Source organism: Eumetopias jubatus, unplaced genomic scaffold (assembly GCF_037043125.1).
Source record: "Eumetopias jubatus isolate StellerSeaLion01/CBP00866 unplaced genomic scaffold, mEumJub1_p1.0 scaffold_11, whole genome shotgun sequence".
Taxonomy (NCBI): Eukaryota; Metazoa; Chordata; class Mammalia; order Carnivora; family Otariidae; genus Eumetopias; species Eumetopias jubatus.
In genome coordinates, this window is record NW_028274817.1 from 1,513,026 (window position 1) to 1,530,675 (window position 17,650).

General features: G+C 36.2%; 1 protein-coding gene across 1 annotated transcript in view; it reads left to right on the forward strand.

The window, feature by feature from the left end:
• Nucleotides 1–17,073, forward strand: part of GABRA3 (gamma-aminobutyric acid type A receptor subunit alpha3) — a 291,144-nt gene extending 274,071 nt beyond the window's left edge. The window contains exon 9 of the mRNA XM_028091990.2: nt 16,738–17,073. Within this exon, the coding sequence (XP_027947791.1) occupies nt 16,738–17,073 (336 nt within the window). The remainder of the gene's footprint in view (nt 1–16,737) is intronic.
• Nucleotides 17,074–17,650: the final 577 nt, after the last annotated feature.

The following is a 17,650-nucleotide window of genomic DNA, read 5'->3' on the forward strand; positions in this document are numbered from 1 at the left end:
TTTCCCTTGCCTCAGGAGACATATTTAATAAGAAGTTGCTGTGGCCTAGGTCAAAAAGGTTGCTGCCTGTGTTCTCCTCTAGGAGTTTGATGGTTTCCTGTCTCACATTTAGATCTTTCATCCATTTTGAATTTATTTTTATGTATGGTATAAGAAAGTGGTCCAGTTTCATTTTCCTTCTGCATGTTGTTGTCCAGTTTTCCCAACACCATTTGTTAAAGAGACTGTCCTTTTTCCATTGGGTGTTCTTTCCTGCTTTGTCAAAGATTAGTTGGCCATATAGTTTGCAGGTTCATTTCTGGGTTTTCTATTCTGTTCCATTGATCTAAGTGTCTTTTTGTGCCAGTACCATACTATCTTGATGACTAAAGCTTTGTATTATAGTTTGAAGTCTGAAATTGTGATGCCTTCAGCTTTGCTTTTCTTTTTTAAGATTGCTTTGGCTATTTGAGGGTCTTTTATGGTTCCATACAAATTTTAGGATTGTTTGTTCTAGCTCTGTGAAAAACACTGATGGTATTTTGATAGGGATTGCTTTAAATGAGTAGATTGCTTTGGGTATTTTAACAATATTTGTTAAATACAAAATTTAGGATGGTTTGTTCTAGTGCTGTGATAAATACTATTGGTATTTTGATAGGGATGGCATGAAATGTGTAGATGGCTTTGGATGGTATAGAACTTTTAACAATTTTGTTCTTCCAATCCATGAGCATGTAATGTTTTTCCATTTCTTTGTGTCATCTTCAATTTTTTTCATCAGTGTTTTATAGTTCTCAGAATATAGATCTTTTACCTCTTTGGTTAGGTTTATTCCTAGGTATCTTATGGTTTTGGATACAATTGTAAATGAGATCAATTCCTTGATTTCTCTTCATCTTCATTGCTGCTTCATTATTGGTGTATAGAAGTGCAACAGATTTTATATATTGATTTTGTATCCTAAATCTTTACTGAATTTGTGTATCAGTTCTAGTGATATTTTTGGTGGAGGCTTTGGGTTTTCTATAGAGTATCATGCCATCTACAAGTAGTGAAAATTTGATTTCTTCCTTGCTGATTTGGATGACTTTTGTTTCTTTTTGTTGTCTGAATGCTGAGGCTAGACGTCCAGTACTATGTTAAATAACAGTGGTGAGAGTGGACATCCTTGTCTTGTTCCTGACCATAGAGGAAAAGCTCTCAGTTTTTCCCCATTGAGGATGATTGTCACTGTGAATTTTTCATATGTGGCCTTTATTAATGTTGAGGTATGTTCCCTCTATCTCTACTTTGTTCAGGGTTTTTATCATGAATTGATGTTGTACCTTGTCAAATGCTTTTTCTGCATCTATTGAAAGAAATATATGGTTCTTATCCTTTCTTTTATTAATGTGTTGTATCACATTGATTGGTTTGCAATATTAAACCAGCCTTATAGCACCAGAATAAATCCCACTTGATCGTGGTGAATGATCCTTTTAATGTACTGTTGCTAGTATCTAGTTGAGAATGTTTGCATTCATGTTAATCTGGGATATTTACCTGTAGTTCTCATTTTTAGTGGAGTCTTTGGTTTTGGAATCAGGGTAATGTTGGCTTCATGGAATGAATTTGGAAGTTTTCCTTCCATTTCTATTTTTTGGAATATTTTGAGAAGAAACCTACAGATTCACAATTGTCTTTGTTTTAGGAAAGCTTTCCTAAAACATATCTGTGTTCTGTTCTCTTCCTAGAAGCACAAATTATACATATCATAGAGCTTTCTTTGTCTTCCATATCTATTATTTTTCTCTAATAATTTTTAACTGTTATTTTCCATTTCACTTTGCTCATTTTTCTCAAGCCTGTCTTCCATGTGTCTGACCGTTTTTACCAGTGTCTATTCACCTTCATTTTTGTGGTAGTATTATTTTTCCTTATATTAATTTTATAATCTTCGTTGACTTATTTTTTATGTGTTTTATGTTTGCTTTTTCATGTTGTTCCACAATTATTTATTGGTTATTTCCCCCCTTTTTGCAACACATTTTGCATCAGTACCATATTTGTTTGTTTTCAATTAATACTTGAAGTTGCATTAGGGGAATTCTTTACTAGCACTGCTATGTGTGACAGTCTCATTTTGGGGAGGGACTGAGAGAATGAGTAGGATAGTAGTGAGTAGTTGAGACTAATTAATTTGATCATTGTCTGTTATCTATAAAATTCTTAGGAGTACTCCTCCTTATATCTTTGATTCTGCTTCTAACTACCAGGAAGTTTTCCTTGCTCATAGGAAAGTCCTCTATGTATGGTGCAGAGGTGTCTGTGGGCATTTGTATGTGTATGTATGTATGTATAGTATTATATCCTTTAATTTTTCTAGTCTCCACCTCCTCTGCCACTACATGGTGGTCAAACAATGTTTCAGCATGTTCTCAGTACCAGTCTAAAGACTGATTTTTTTTTTCAAAATGGGAGCTATTTGTTTCCTCACTCAGGTCATGCCACCCATCTTTTAGGACTCTATTCTTGGTCTGAATTCCAGAATAAGAGGCATCCTCAGTGTATTCTTCACCCTGATCCAATTTTTACTGCCTTTGGGAGTCCTTATTTTTTGGGATCAAGGTTAAAAATGCTTTCACATTTCATCAAAACTGGAGTTTGAGTTTCTCCCATTTTCCTTATAGTTTTTACTTGGTTCCAGAGAAGAGAAGGAAGCAAAGATGTCCTTACTCTGACATATTAAACTGAAAGCTACCTAGAATATATTATTAAACAGATGCTTTAAGAGCAGTTAGCACTAATCACTGATATCCCGCCTGAATTCACTAAGAAGAAATTATGTCAAACTAACCTTAAAAATTGTATTAAAAGTTTACTAGACTGGTAAACCAGGGAATATCATATACTTTATCAAGACCTCTAACTACTTTTTTTAATTATGCCTTCATGAAGAAGAAACAGCAGTTGAAAAAATAGTACATTTAGGCTGATGTCACTGGTTGACTAATTGAAATCAAATAGAATTGACTGATGAATGGATGTCAACCTGAATGGACATCCCTGTGATAGTCCATAGGGGTTCATCTTTGATCCTTTCCTCTTAAATGTTGTCATCAATAATTCAAATTTGTAAGTTGGCATTAATGAATGTTGGTTAGAGAAGATTATCTCCTGAATTATGAATCAAAAAGAATTTCTGAAGTTTGAGAGAACAGGCTGAAACAAGAGATTAACCTTAGCTGAATCAAATTCTTATACATAGATACAAAAAAACCCCCACATTAGTTCTTGATAGGAAAGCTTAATAATAATTGCCCATTATAAATAAGATGCTGGGATATAGGGAAAAAGCAAATTTAATGTAAGCCTTCCATCTGGTGTAACTTTCAAAAAGCCAAATTTGATTTGAGTTTGAGATAAGAATTACCTAGAACAAGTGAGATAATAAGCCCTTTTTATTCTATACTGGTTGAGCCATGTTTAAAGAATATTGTTCCAGTTTGGTTACCATAATGGGCATATCTCAAGGGAATGATGATTGCTAATTTCAGATATCTGAAAGGCTGTTATGTATGTCTTTTGGAAAATGTGGTGGACTGTTTTTATGGCTAGGAAGAGGTGCAGGAATGGTTTGAAGGCAGACAGAGAACTAGAATAGATTAGTAAGAGACTTTGGATGTCAAAAATGATGACCATTTCTCCAATTACAAGGAGTGCTGAAAATTAAAAAAAAGGACAAAAAGAATCATCTAAAACTCTTCTGCAAAGATGATGATATCAGTCTTTTTCTTTAGTCCCTCTCTATGGTCAATCCATTTAAGTTATCTAAAAGAAAGCAATTTTGAGATTTGGAAAAAAAAAAACCCTACAGAACACATAAAAATGGATCTTTACTAATGATGTAATGTATGGTGACTAACATAACAAAATAAAATTTAAAAAAATAATCAAGAAAATATATATCACCAAAAAATGGATCTTTAGTGTGAGGGTGCTATACTTTGTCTATCCTGCTACGATGTGAAGGAACTAACAGTGAGAACCACTGACCCACAGAAAAAATGAAGTGCATTGAAAATAAAAATATTGGTATCTAATTATAACTCAGTTTAGTTTTTTCCTCCTTTAGAGAAACATATTAAACCTTATTTGATTTATAAAGCTAGAATGGATTTAAAAATAATATAAATGATTTAAAAATTTATTTGATTTGTACTATGGTTAGAGATTAGATAAAATGTGACAGGAGAGATTATAAAGGAAAGGAAAAGAAGGAATAGGTAGAAACAAAACCTCATTTACAAATGAAGACAAATGACTACCTTATAATTGCATTCTGAAAAGTAGATGAATTGTGGGCTTCTGAGGATCAACTACATGTGTTTATCACTGCTTCCTCTGACAAACCCACTAAAATGAGAGTAAAGAAATAAAATAGGTATAAATAAACACCAGGAGAACTGGAGATGGGATTTCAGTCAGACAAGAGATTTTAATACATTTTTTTAGAAGAATGAATGTGGAAAGAGAGAATAAGAATAATCTATTAAGCTAGAGTAAGATAGAACCCTAGAGAAACTCAGGGCTTGAGGTGCTTGGTATAGCAGAGAATAAAGCAACTAGGAAGAATGTTTAAAAGTCTGTGTACAGAGCCTGCCCAACATATAAAATGTCTGCAGCCAAATGTATACTTTCTAGAAGAATTGCAGAAGTTTTTAAAGAAGCTGAATTTCTCCAGAATAAAGACCATTACATACTGACATTTTGAAGTACCCCATAAAAAATTACCTGCTTCCAACTGATCTTAAATCATGGATTTAAGTCAACAAGCTCAGCTCAGGTACACTTAGCATACATACATCTTTTATGCTGTCAAATAATATTGGCATATCAAGGATTATCAAAGTGAAGTTTGCAATGTGAAAGAGAAAAGCAAAGATTTTTTTGTAAAAACTCATCTTGGAGGAAACAGGGATAGTTTAGGGATTAAAGAAAATTCTAACTTTTATATTTGTAAATATATCCATAAAGCAATAAGATGCTAATATAAAAGGAAATCAGAGAATAAGGAAGAGCTCTTGAAATTAAAAAGAAGTGCCAAAATAAAAATTTTAATAGAGAGATGGGAAAATAACTGAGGAAAATCTCCTTACAAGTAGGGCAAAATGAAAAAAAAAGAGAGAATGTAAGAGAAAAGGCAAGAGACTTAGGGATGAATCCAGCAAGTAATCCAACTCAGAAGCTGCAGAGTGAGTGAACAGAGAAAAGGGAATGAAGGAAACTAACAAAGAACTAATACAAGACATTTTTACAAATGGAAATACATAAGACTCCAGATTGAAAGTGACTTCATAGGCCCACATAAAGGTATATCATCATGAAATTTCAGAAAACCAGAGATGAAGTGATAATCTAAAAAAGAAAGAAATGTGGGGTTTTTTTGCAAAGAAATGGTTACAGAATGGCATCAGACTTCTCAAGTATACTGGATGATGGAAGACAGCGGAGTAGTAAATCTCATGAATCTGAGGGACACATGCTTTTCAACCTAGAATCCTGTGCCTAGCCAAAGTATCAATTAAATGAAGAGGTACAGTAGCCATTTTCAGACCTCTAAGATCTCAGAACTTTCCTATGCACTCCACCTTAGGAAGATACTGGAGGATATGTTCTATTAAAACAAAGAATAGAATGTAAAAGACAAAGACAATGGATCCAGAAAAGAAAGTATGCAACAGAGGAAATAAGTGATCAGAAGTCCTAAAATGAAAGGTATGCACCAAGCAAGCCTGGAGAGGAACTAGTCTAGTTTGGGGCAGGAGGCTAGATGTATTTATATAGTCATTTATAATGATGTTACCACTGATTATTGATTGAACTAAAAATATTGTTATAATTGTATTGGAGGATGCGGGAAGGGTTACATTAATGAAGTAAATCATTATCAAAAAAGATTGGTTACGTGTGAAACTAATAGCATTATAAGCATATTATTTAGACATTTAGAAATATCACTTAAGAGAATTAAAAATAAGACTTGCTGGACAAGGTGAGTGGTGAGTACATTGAGGTAAGGGTTTTCTGGTTTTCATTATAAGCCTTTAAGTTCTTTTTTTAAAAACTGTGTTACTTTGATTAAACTTTTTTAAAATTAATAAAAGCAAATAAAATGAAGAAATAAGCCTCTACATTAAAAAAAAAAAGATTATTCTTAGAACTGCTTTTAGGGGCACCCGGGTGGCTCAGTCAGTTAAGCATCCAACTCTTGATTTTGGCTCCAGTCATGATCTCAGGGGTCATGAGATTGAGCCTTGTGGGCTTGTGCTGGGCATGGAGCCTGCTTAAGATTCTTTCTCTCCCTCTGACCCTCCCCCTCTAAATTTTTTTTTAAAAAAGAATTACTTTTAAAATAGTCATAAATTCTTACCTAAATCTTGGAAATGCAGTAATTCTTAGCTTCTTTTTCTTATTATAAGAATATTTGAGGGATGCCTGGGTGGTTCAGCAGTTAAACATCTGCCTTTGGCTCAGACTGAGTCCCGCATCAGGCTCTGTGCTCAGTAGGGAGCATGCTTCTCCCTCTGCCTGCTATTCCTCCTGCTTGTATGCTCTCTTTCTCTTGCAAATAAATAAATAAAATCTTTTAAAAAAAGATTTTCCTTCTTAAAAAATATTTGAATGCTCTAGAATAATATTTTACATTAGAGAATATACTCAACTTCCATCCACATCTTGGAAAAATTTAGTTTATCATTATTAATGGCTTTTAAATCTGTGGGGCATTCCTGTAAATACAGCCACAAATTGAGTCACCCCTTGCGGTGAATAAAATTCACTGTGGGTTAAGTTGTACTCATAAACTGGTAGTCTTCCTACCCTGTTCTATGGTAGACATAAATGCCCTGACAACAATAGTATTCTATCATTGATGAATCGATTGAAACAAAAACAGCAATCATTTTTGAAATATACGTGGGATGCAGAGCTAAACATAGCATGGCCCTAGTACTCAGAAGCTGATTGTCTAAAAAAGAAAGTAAGGTATATATGCATATACATACAGAGCCCTGATACAGGACCAAGTGCTGACGGTCATAGGAGAGAAAAAAAACAAAATACTCTCTCTCCATTTTTTTTCTGTTTACCTTAAATTGGCTGTTTCTTGAGGAAACTACTTCCTCAGCTGACAGTTCAAGTGTAAGCCACCCTGCCATTCCTTCCTTGCTGCTTCCAGATCATTACCTACTCCTTTACCTCATGCAAACTGCTTTGTGCTTTAATGCTCACTTCATGTGGCTATCTCACTCTATTTTTCTTATCTTTCCAATATTATTGTCTCCTCTGTGCTCATTTTATATATAGGATTTTCATAACTAGTTTACATTATTTGCAACCATTCCAAGCTCAGTCATTGTTTTTCACTTGGATGACACATCTGACATCATAAACTAGAATAGAGCCTGTGGCCAGTTCTATCAGATAAGCTCTGCATTATCCCACTTGCCAAGCACTGTTACTGTTTCCACCACTAGGTGAGGGCTTTGGAAATGAATCAGTCTGATTGCCTGTATGCTTGTTCTAATGTTTTGTTTTTCCAGGAAGACCATAAAAGTTAAGTCAGCCAATGATATTAGTATGTTTGGAATGGCCACCAGATATCAAAGCCTCATGATAAACTTCATTGTAAATATGTGAGGTCATATGCTCTACAGGGCTTACCTCTGTGTCACCCCTGGTCAGTGTCCTAATTGTAGTTTCTTGTGTGATTATTTATCCTCCCTTCACTTTTTTTTTTTTTTTAGGATTTATTTATTTGAGAGAGAGCGTGAGAGTGAGTGAGCATGAGTGGGGGAAGGGGCAGAAGGAGAGAATATCCAAGCAGACTCACACTGAGTGCGGGGCCCGATGTGGGGCTCTATCTCAAGAGCCATGAGATCAGGATCTGAGCTAAAACGAGGAGCCAGATGCTTAACTAACTGCACCACCCAGGCACCCCTAATCCTCACTTCACTTTTTATCTTTGTACTGTACTGTGCTTTTTCCCAGACTTTATCCTCCCATCCTTTTTAAGCTTTCACTCACTTCTCTCAGGAACTCCTGTTCACTGGAAAATAAACCATTTGGTATTACCAGCTTTTTTTTTTACTGAAAATATTTATTTTTTACTCCAATAACTCCTGTCTTAACTGACACCCATTTCTCAATTGAGACTTCCCTTCTGCTACCTTTTTGCTTGGCAGAAGCTGTTATTCTTACCCCATTTTCTAGAAATGTATTTCACATCTTCCTAACCCCAATATTGCTTTCAGACCATTAACCTTCCACTCTTTTATACTAAAGATGTCTCCTCTGAAGCTTCAGATGTTCACTCGGATTATCATATATCAGGATTTCCTGTTGTTCCCTTTTTTCCTTGATATTTCCCTTTGCACACAAGTCTCCATATGTGTTCCTAGCTTCAATGGATTGGCCTCTTAATTTTATTCCTCCACTAACCATCTGTTCTATACCCAATAGTCAGAATGTTCATTTAAAATTGTAAATTAGAAAAATTTTGCTCAAAATACTTTAATGGCTTCCCAACATACTTAGATCAAAATCCATAATCCTTACCATGACCTTCAAAGCTTTATAGGATCTGGTCCCAAGATCTATGATGCTACCTTTTACCATTCTTCTTAAAAAATTTTTTTTTATTTAAATTCAATTAGCCAAGGTATAGTACATCATTAGTTTTTGATATAATGTTCAATGATTCATTAATTGAGTATATCACCCAGTGTTCATCATATCACATGGCCTCTTTAATGCCCATCACCCAATTACCCCATCCCAATCTTTTTTTTTTTTAATTTTTTATCATTCACTCCACTTAGGTCACATTGGCCTCCTTTATGATCTTTGTACATGTCACTCACCTTCTAAGGGCAAGTGCTTTGTCACTACTATCCTTTCTCTCTGAAAGTTTTGTTTTCAGATCTTTTCATGACTTGCTTCCTCATTTTATTCAGATCTCTGCTTACCTGCTTGGATTTTCTCTGACTAGCATATATCATACTTCTCTACCCCTGACCTGCTTTCAAATACTATCTATGTTTTGGTGGGTAGAAAGGTACACAGTGAGTTAAAGTAAATTTCATATAATGGTTTTTTCATCCTTCATGGAAAAGGTAAAAGGAATTGTTAAGATTTAAAATAGACTTTATAAGAAATAGAAAACAATTGATTATGAACACATAGGAAGATTGCAGGCACAGATTGAAGGACTAGAATAATTCAAGAATATAAGCTTATAAATGCCACCAATCCATCAATGGCTATGGAAATTTTTTTCAGAAACAAGTAGAAGGGTTGGATTGGAGTGACTGAGGAAGTTGATGATGCTAGGGAATGAGTGCAGTAATACACCACCTGGCCAGGTCTGGTTAAGAAAGCAAACAGAATGATGGATTTTGAGAAATTGCAGTTATTCATTCATTTGTTAAGTATTTACTGTGTGTCTACTACATGGTAGGTTCTGTGTTAGGTGCTGGGTGTACAGCAGTGAACAGTAAAACATGGCCCCTTCTCTCAAGGAGGTCAAATTGAAACTACCCATTAAACAAGTAATCCCCATTCTCCCCTCTACCCTCCCCCTAGCAACCATTCTACTTTCTGTCTCTATCAATCTGAATACTCTAAGTACCTTAAGTGGAATCATATAAAAATTGTCATTTGTGACTGGCTTATGTCACTTAGCATAATGTCCTCAACATTCATTCATGACCTAGCATGTATCAGAATATCCTTCATTTTTAAGGCTGAATAATATTCTATTGTGTGGTTAGACCACATTTTGCTTATCCATTCTTTTCTCTATAGACACTTCAGTTGCATTTGCTTTTTGCTCTTGGGAGTTATGGTGCTATGAACATGGGTGTACAAATCTTTTTGAAGCCTTGCTTTCAATTTTGGGGAATATATACCCAGAACTAGAATTGCTGGGTCACACTTTAATTCTATTTTTAATTTTTTGAGGAACCAACATACCATTTTCCATAGTGGCTGCACCATTTTACATTCCCAACAGTGCACAAGGACTCCATTTTTTCCACATCATTGTCAACACTTGTTATTTTCTGTTTTATTGTGGTTGTTGTTGATAGAAGACATCCTAATGGCTCTGAGGTGGTAGGTACCTCATTGTGGTTTTTTTTTTTAAGATTTTATTTATTTGAGAGAGGGGGAAAGAGCACGAGTGGGGGGCACAGAAAGAGAGGGAGAAATAGACACCCTGCTGAGCAGTGAGCCCGATGTGATGTGGGGTTGGATCCCAGGACCCTGAGATCATGACCTAAGCTGAAGTCAAATGCTTTACCGATTGAGCCACTCAGGAGCCCCTCTCATTGTGGTTTTCATTTCCATTTCCCTAATGACTAGTGCTTGTTAAGCATCTCTTCAAATGCTTGTTGGCCATTTGTATATCTTTAGAGAAATGTTTATTCAAGTCCTTTGCCGGTTTAAAAACTGGGTTGATTAGGTTTTTTCCATTTTGTTTTTTGGATTTTTTTTTTTGCCTTTTTTACTGAAGTATAATTGACAATTTCTTATTAGTTTCAATATCTTACATATTATCTTAATAGTACAATATCTTATTGGTTTCAAGTGTATACCATGATTTATTTTATACATTATGAAAGGATCCCCATAAGTATAGTTACTGTCACCAAAGTTATTATAATATTATTGACTGTATTCCCTATGCCATACATTACATCTCCACGATTTATTTTATAACTGGAAGTTGGTACCTCTTAATCCTTTTCACCTATTTTACCTGTTCCCCCAATCCTTCCCCTCTCCAGTAACCAAGTTTCTTATATCTAGAGTCCATTTCTGTTTTGTTTTCTTAGATTCCACATATAAGTGAAATCATATGGTATTTGTTTTTCTCTGAGTTATTTTAGCATAATACCCTCTAGGTCCATCCATGTTGTGGCAAATGACAAGATTTAATTATTATGGGTGAGTAACGTTCCATTGTATATATATGCTATATCTCCTTTATCCATTCATCTATTGATGGACACTTAGGTTGCTTCCATATCTTAGCCATTGTAAATAATGTTGCAATAAACATAGGGTCTATGTATCCCTTCTAGTTAGTGTTTTCATTTTCTTTAGGTAAATACCCAGTAGTGGAATTACTGGATCATATATTTCTAAATTTTTGAGGAACCTTCATATTGTTTTCCATAGTACCAGAATCCATTTACATTCCTACCAACAATATATGCAGGTTCCCTTTTCTCCACAACCTCACCAACACTTTTTTTTTTGTCTTGTTGATAATAGCCACTCTGACCAATGTGAGGTGAATATTTCATTGTAGTTTTGATATGCATTTCCTTGATGATTAGTGATGTTGAGCATCTTTTCATGTCTATCGACCATCTGTATATTTTCAAGTCCTCTGCCAATTTTTTAATCAGGTTGATTATTTTTATATTAAGTTGCATAACTTCCTTATATATGTTGGATGTATGACTTACAAATATCTACTCCAATTTAGTATGTAGTCTTTTCATTTTGTTGATGGTCTCCTTTCCTGTACAGAAGCTTTTTAGTTTGATATAATCCCATTTGTTTATTTTAGCTTTTGTTGCCATTTCCTAAGGAGATTTTTGTCTTAAAAAATATTCCTAAGACTGATGACAAATAGCTTACTGCCTATGTTTTCTTCTAGAAGTTTTATGTTTTCAGATCTTCCACTCACACCTTTAATGCATTTTGAGTTTATTTTTGTATATGGTATAAGACAGTAGTCCAGTTTTGTTCTTTTGAATGTAGCTGTTCAGTTTTCCTAGCACCATTTATTGAAGAAACTGCCTTTCCCCCATTTGATCTTTTTACCTCCTTTGGTCAGAGATTAATTGGCTATATAATCATAGGTTTATTTCTGGATCCCCTTTTCTATTCATCCATATGTCTATTTTTATGCCAGTACCATACCATTTTGATTACTATAGCTTTGTAGTATGGTTTGAAATCAGTGAGCATGATACCTCCAGCTTTGTTCCACTTTCTCAAGATTGCTTAGCTATTTGGGGTATTTTGGTGGTTTCATACAAATTTTATAATTTTTTGTTCTAGTTCTGTGAAAAACACCATTGGTATTTTGACTGGGATTGCATTGAATTCCATAGATTGCTTTGGGTAGTATGGACATTTTTTAAAATGTTAATTCTCCAAATCCATGAGACAGTATAATTTTCCATTTGTGTTGTCTTCAATTTCTTTCATCAATGTCATAAATCCCCCTTGGTTAAATTTATTCCTGGGTATTTTATTATTTTTTATGCAACTGTAAATGAAATTGTTTTTTTTTTTTGCATTTTTTAAAATTTTTATTTACATTCAATTTAATCAGCATATACTATTAGTTTCAGAGGTACAATTTAGTGATTGTTTGCATACAACACCCAGTGCTCATTACATCAAGTGCCCATCACCCAGTTACCACTTCCCCCCACTCCCCTCCCCTCCAGCAACCCTCAGTTTGTTTCCTATAGTTAAAGGTCTCTTGTGGTTTGTCTCTCTCTCTCTGTTTTCATCTTATTTTATTTTTCCTTCCTCTCCCCTATGTTCATCTGTTTTGTTTCTTAAATTCCACATAAGAGTGAAATCATATGGGATTTTCTTAATTTGTCTTTTTGTTAGCTCATTATTAGTGTATAGAAATGCAAGTGATTTCTGTATGTCAATTTTGTATCCTACAACCTTACTGAATGTATTAGTTCTAGTTGTTTTTCAGTGGAGTCTTTAGGGTTTTCTATATATAGTATCATGTCATCTGCAAATAATGACAGTTTTACTTCTTTTCTAATTGGGATGACTTTTATTTCTTTTATGCTGTGGCTAGGACCTGCAATACTATATTGAATAAAATATGATGAGAGTGGACATCCTTGTCTTGTTCTTGATCTTAGAGAAAAAGTTTTCAGCTTTTCACCTTTGAGTATGTTAGCTGTGGACTTGTCATATATGATTTTTATTATGTTGAGGTACACTTCTTCTATCCTCACTTTGTTTAGAGTTTTTATCATAAATGGATGTCGAATTTTGTCAAATGCTTTTTTCTGCATCTATTGAGATGACCATATGATTTTTATCCTTTTTTTTTGTTATTGTGGTGTATCACATTCATTAATTTGTGGATTTTGAACCATCTTTGCATCACTGGAATAAATCCCACTTGATCATGCTATATAATCCTTTTAATTAATGTACTGTTGGATTTGATTTGCTAATATTTTGTTGAGGGTTTTGGCATGTAAGTTCATCAGGGATCTTGGGCTGTAATATGTGTGTGTGTGTGGTGTCTGGTTGTGATATCAAGGTAATGCTGGCCTCATAAAATGAGTTTGGAAGTGTTCTCTCTTCTCCAACTTTTAAAAATAATTTGAGAAGGATAGGTTTAACTCTTCTTTAAATGTATTGTAGAATTTACCCATGAAGCCATCTGGTCCTGGACTTTTTTTGTCACTTCTCTGATTTGTCTTTGAGTCTCTCGTAGCTTATGTCATTACTTTGCTCCACTTATGAAAACTGGGGTTCAGGAAAGTTGAATGTCTGTTATGGGGTGGATTCAGAAACACTGGGCCATATCTGCATATACTCTGAGGTCCTGGCTGAGTATCAAGTACATTCAGGGCTCCAACTAACCCTGTAATTAGCACTTCTAGAACAATAGACAGGAATGCCATCTGAGGAAAACCCTTGAATTGGACATGCATTGGTCCATACAATTTTTCATTGCTTCATCCCAAAATCCATATAAGGTGGCTTTCTAGATGGAAAGGTGTCCTGGGAGTCATACTGCTTGGGGGAATTTGTGCGCATACACACACACACGCACCCACATGCATGAGTCAATTTCAGTTTGGGGGTGTGGGTATTACTCCCAGCTGAACTATAAAGATATATTCTCTGTATAGGAGAGGTCAAGACTAAGGAGGAACAAACTGGAAATCAGATTGAGAATCTTCAATGGGAGGAGGGTCATCTTTTTTTCACTAAACCTCTATGACATGCCTAAGTCAGGCACTTGACTAGGAAGGAATGAAGAGAATCACAACTTGGTCAAAACTAAATCTAATTTGTATCTATCAAATTCCAGAGCATAGGGAAATATTGAAAACTAGAAACAGAAATGGATTAACCATTAATCTCTACCTCCTGTTTCTGTCTTCTTGACAGTACAGCTTTTGCTTTGATTTCCTTCTTTGACAATTTAGGTAAAAATTAAAATGGTTGATTAAAATGTGCCATGTTGGAAAGGGCAAGGGAAATTAAAAGGTAATTTTCCTTTATTGCTTTAAAAATCTGAGATTAAATCAACTGCTGCTTCTCCTCACCTATAGAACAAAAAAGACTTATGAAGCTAAAGAAAGTGTTTGCTGTTTGGAATGATTGTTTCAGATACTTGGTCATAACCAGCTTAAATGTTGACTAAATGAAATAACATGAAAGATTCTAGCAAAGTCAAGGTAGTGGGGTTCTTTTCTTTCCTTTCTCCTTTTTTCTTTGTCTATCCACAAAAAGAAAAAAAGAGATTACTAAGCAAATTAATAAGCAGGCAAACAAGTAAAGTGCTATTTAATAGCAGAGGCATTTAGCACCAGGCCTCTATTCACACAATGAAGTTGCTAATTATAAATGAATCCCATGTAGTATTTAAGGCACTTACAAGGCTCTTAGAAGCCTTAGAGCTCTGTCCCCCTTCCATGTGTAGCAATGTGGCTGCAATTCTTAAAGAGAAAGAACAGTATTGCTTTATAAAAAGACCTATTAGTGAGATGGTTCATGTACTTAAACCAACACTCATTTATCCCACACCCCCTCTCTGATTGATTGAAAACTCTAAAGTCAGCATGGGCAGGCAGAGCAGGAGGGCATGGCATACAAGGCCTTTGCCATGTACACTGTGATCCAGCTACAACAGACTTCTTATCATCCCCTCAAACAAGCAGTGCCCTTAGCCTGTGCTGCATCTTCATCTGATGAGCTCCTGCTTATCTTCTGTGACCCAGGTCACAAACTTCATTGCCTTCTCTGAGCTACCTTTTCCAACATCTATAGGTACTTTGTCCCTTGTTTTACTGAATTCTCATCATATATGTTATAATTTGCCCATATCTGTTAGAACTCTGATCATATTATATAGCACTAATGTGTTCCTACAGCTCTCTGCCCCACTGGACTGTAAACTCCTAGAAAACAGGGATTGAAATGGATTCATCTTTTAACCTTCCCACCTATCCCTAAATACCTAGCATAGCTTTGACCCAGTAGATATTCAGTAAATATTTGGCAAAGTTATACTTGAATCAGGAAGGTAAATGGCAGTATGTTCTAAAATGAGGAAAATCAAAATGGTAGGGACTCTGATGTAAAGAAGAAAATAAAGAGATTAGGAGAAAGGGGTCAGTAAGAGAAGGTGGGAGTAGAGAAACCCTGGAAGGAAACAAGAAGCAGAGGAGTAAAGTAAAATTACAGATGCTGGGAAGCAAAATAACACTGAGAAAGGGAACAAATGAGGTGTGTGAAATTAGGGCAATGCAAGTAGTTATCACTCTTCATCAAATACTCGTGGGCATTTCTGAAGCTCATCTATCCCCAACTTTTCCCTAGAAACAAAAAGGGATGGAAAGAAGAAAAGGCCAGAGTGCAGAGGGAGGCAGCAATCACTATAGACTATGAGCTCAGCCACTTTCTTCTGATTTAGACCTGAGCTTTGTTTCCTTTTCTTCATAGAGGGTCCATGTGTACACAAATCATATATGTGGGAACAAATGGGCACATGTGTGCATGTTTGTTTCTCATTGAGTTTTTATTCTGAAAAAAAATTTACAAAGGGCAGTGTCATAACAAAGGCAGAAACAGCCAGGGGCTTGCTGTGTCAGAGGGAAATATTTGCATAGCTCCCTGGGGAGGCCTTGGCTCCTGCCTGCATCCATGTATGAGTGGAAAACCCTGGTGTGCCCCCTAGTTTGCTGAACACATTTACAGTGCATGAAGGGTGAAATACTGTTGTAATGATGCATGTAAACATGCCATAGTATTTATTGTGTCTTTAAGATGAAATGACTTTCAGACTCACATAGCTCTCTTCCTCACAGGGGATGTGCCACTTGATGGTTGAAGCCTTTTGGAGTTATTTCTCGGGTAACCAAAAAGTGCCTCGCACCTATAGAAAGCAACACAGTACAGCCCTGGATAAAAGTCAGGAGCCCAGGTGGCTAGTGTGGGCTCTGCTACTCAGTCTGAGGCTGAGTTTTATCATCTGTCAAATGGGAGTAATCTCACCTACCTACTTGATAGGGTTACTGTGAGGATCAAATCACATGACTATATAAGACCCTACATGTGACCAACATTTCACAGTTTTCCAGTGATTCTTACCACCATTCTTTCATCTGATCCTCCCAACAACCCTGCCAAATATTTTGATTTTCATTTTACAGATGAAGAGACTAAAACACAAAGAGAAGTGACTTGGCCAAAGCCACATAGCTAGTAAACCAGGATGATGCAAGTTTTCTGTTTCAAGCTCATCTTCAATTATCCTTAGACACAAACCTGGCTACTCAGTGCTATTGGCTTCCTGGCCCCTGTTTCTTAACTTCCCTCATGGCTCCTCCTCCCTACAGCCTCTGAAGGTGCTCTGTATAATGAATTAATTAGCTTTTGTTTTGTCCCCCCTTTTCCCCTACTTTTTCTGGCTCCTAGAAGAAAACACCAGCAGCCCCAACAAAGAAAACCAGCACCACCTTCAACATCGTGGGGACCACCTATCCCATCAATCTGGCCAAGGAAACTGAGTTCTCCACTATCTCCAAGGGCGCTGCTCCCAGTGCCTCCTCAACCCCAACAATTATTGCTTCACCCAAGACCAACTACGTGCAGGACATCCCGACTGAGACCAAGACCTACAACAGTGTCAGCAAGGTTGACAAAATTTCCCGCATCATCTTTCCTGTGCTTTTTGCCATTTTTAATCTGGTCTACTGGGCCACCTATGTCAACCGGGAGTCAGCTATCAAGGGCATGATCCGCAAACACTAGATAGTGGTGATGCAGCAACCAGAGCACTGTATACCCTAGGAAGCATCCAGGCCCCCAAACCCCAGGGCTCCCCTTTCTGTATTTCAGGATTCTTCTTTTTAACTCTCTACCAAGCTGTGACTCTCAATTCATATTTATGAATCTCAATGAAAAAAATAATAACAGAAAAATTACTTGTCCCCCTGACATTGCTGAGTGTACCCTCATCAGAGCCAAACACTGCCATTTGTTTAGTTGCTCATCTTAGTCTGTCAGTCTCCCCCAGCTGAGGGCACTGCATGTATTTTATTGCACTCTGCCCACTGCAAAAAGAACAGGAGACTCAACTGCTTGTAGTGGGAAACTTGGCTATTTGAGTGGTCCAGACCAAGGAGGATTCTTGACTGGTCCAGATCAGGTGATTCTGACTCGTTCACGAACCAGGCTATCCCATATGATCCTGGCTTGCTATTTCCTTTACCTACAGCTGGGCCCACTATGCAAAAGTACTGCTAGCAAAGGCAGGAGCCAGTGCTAACCTCTAAACCTGGCCCCAGCCTCTTTATTGGCTTGGAGGTTAGTGGGGACTGTTGAAACT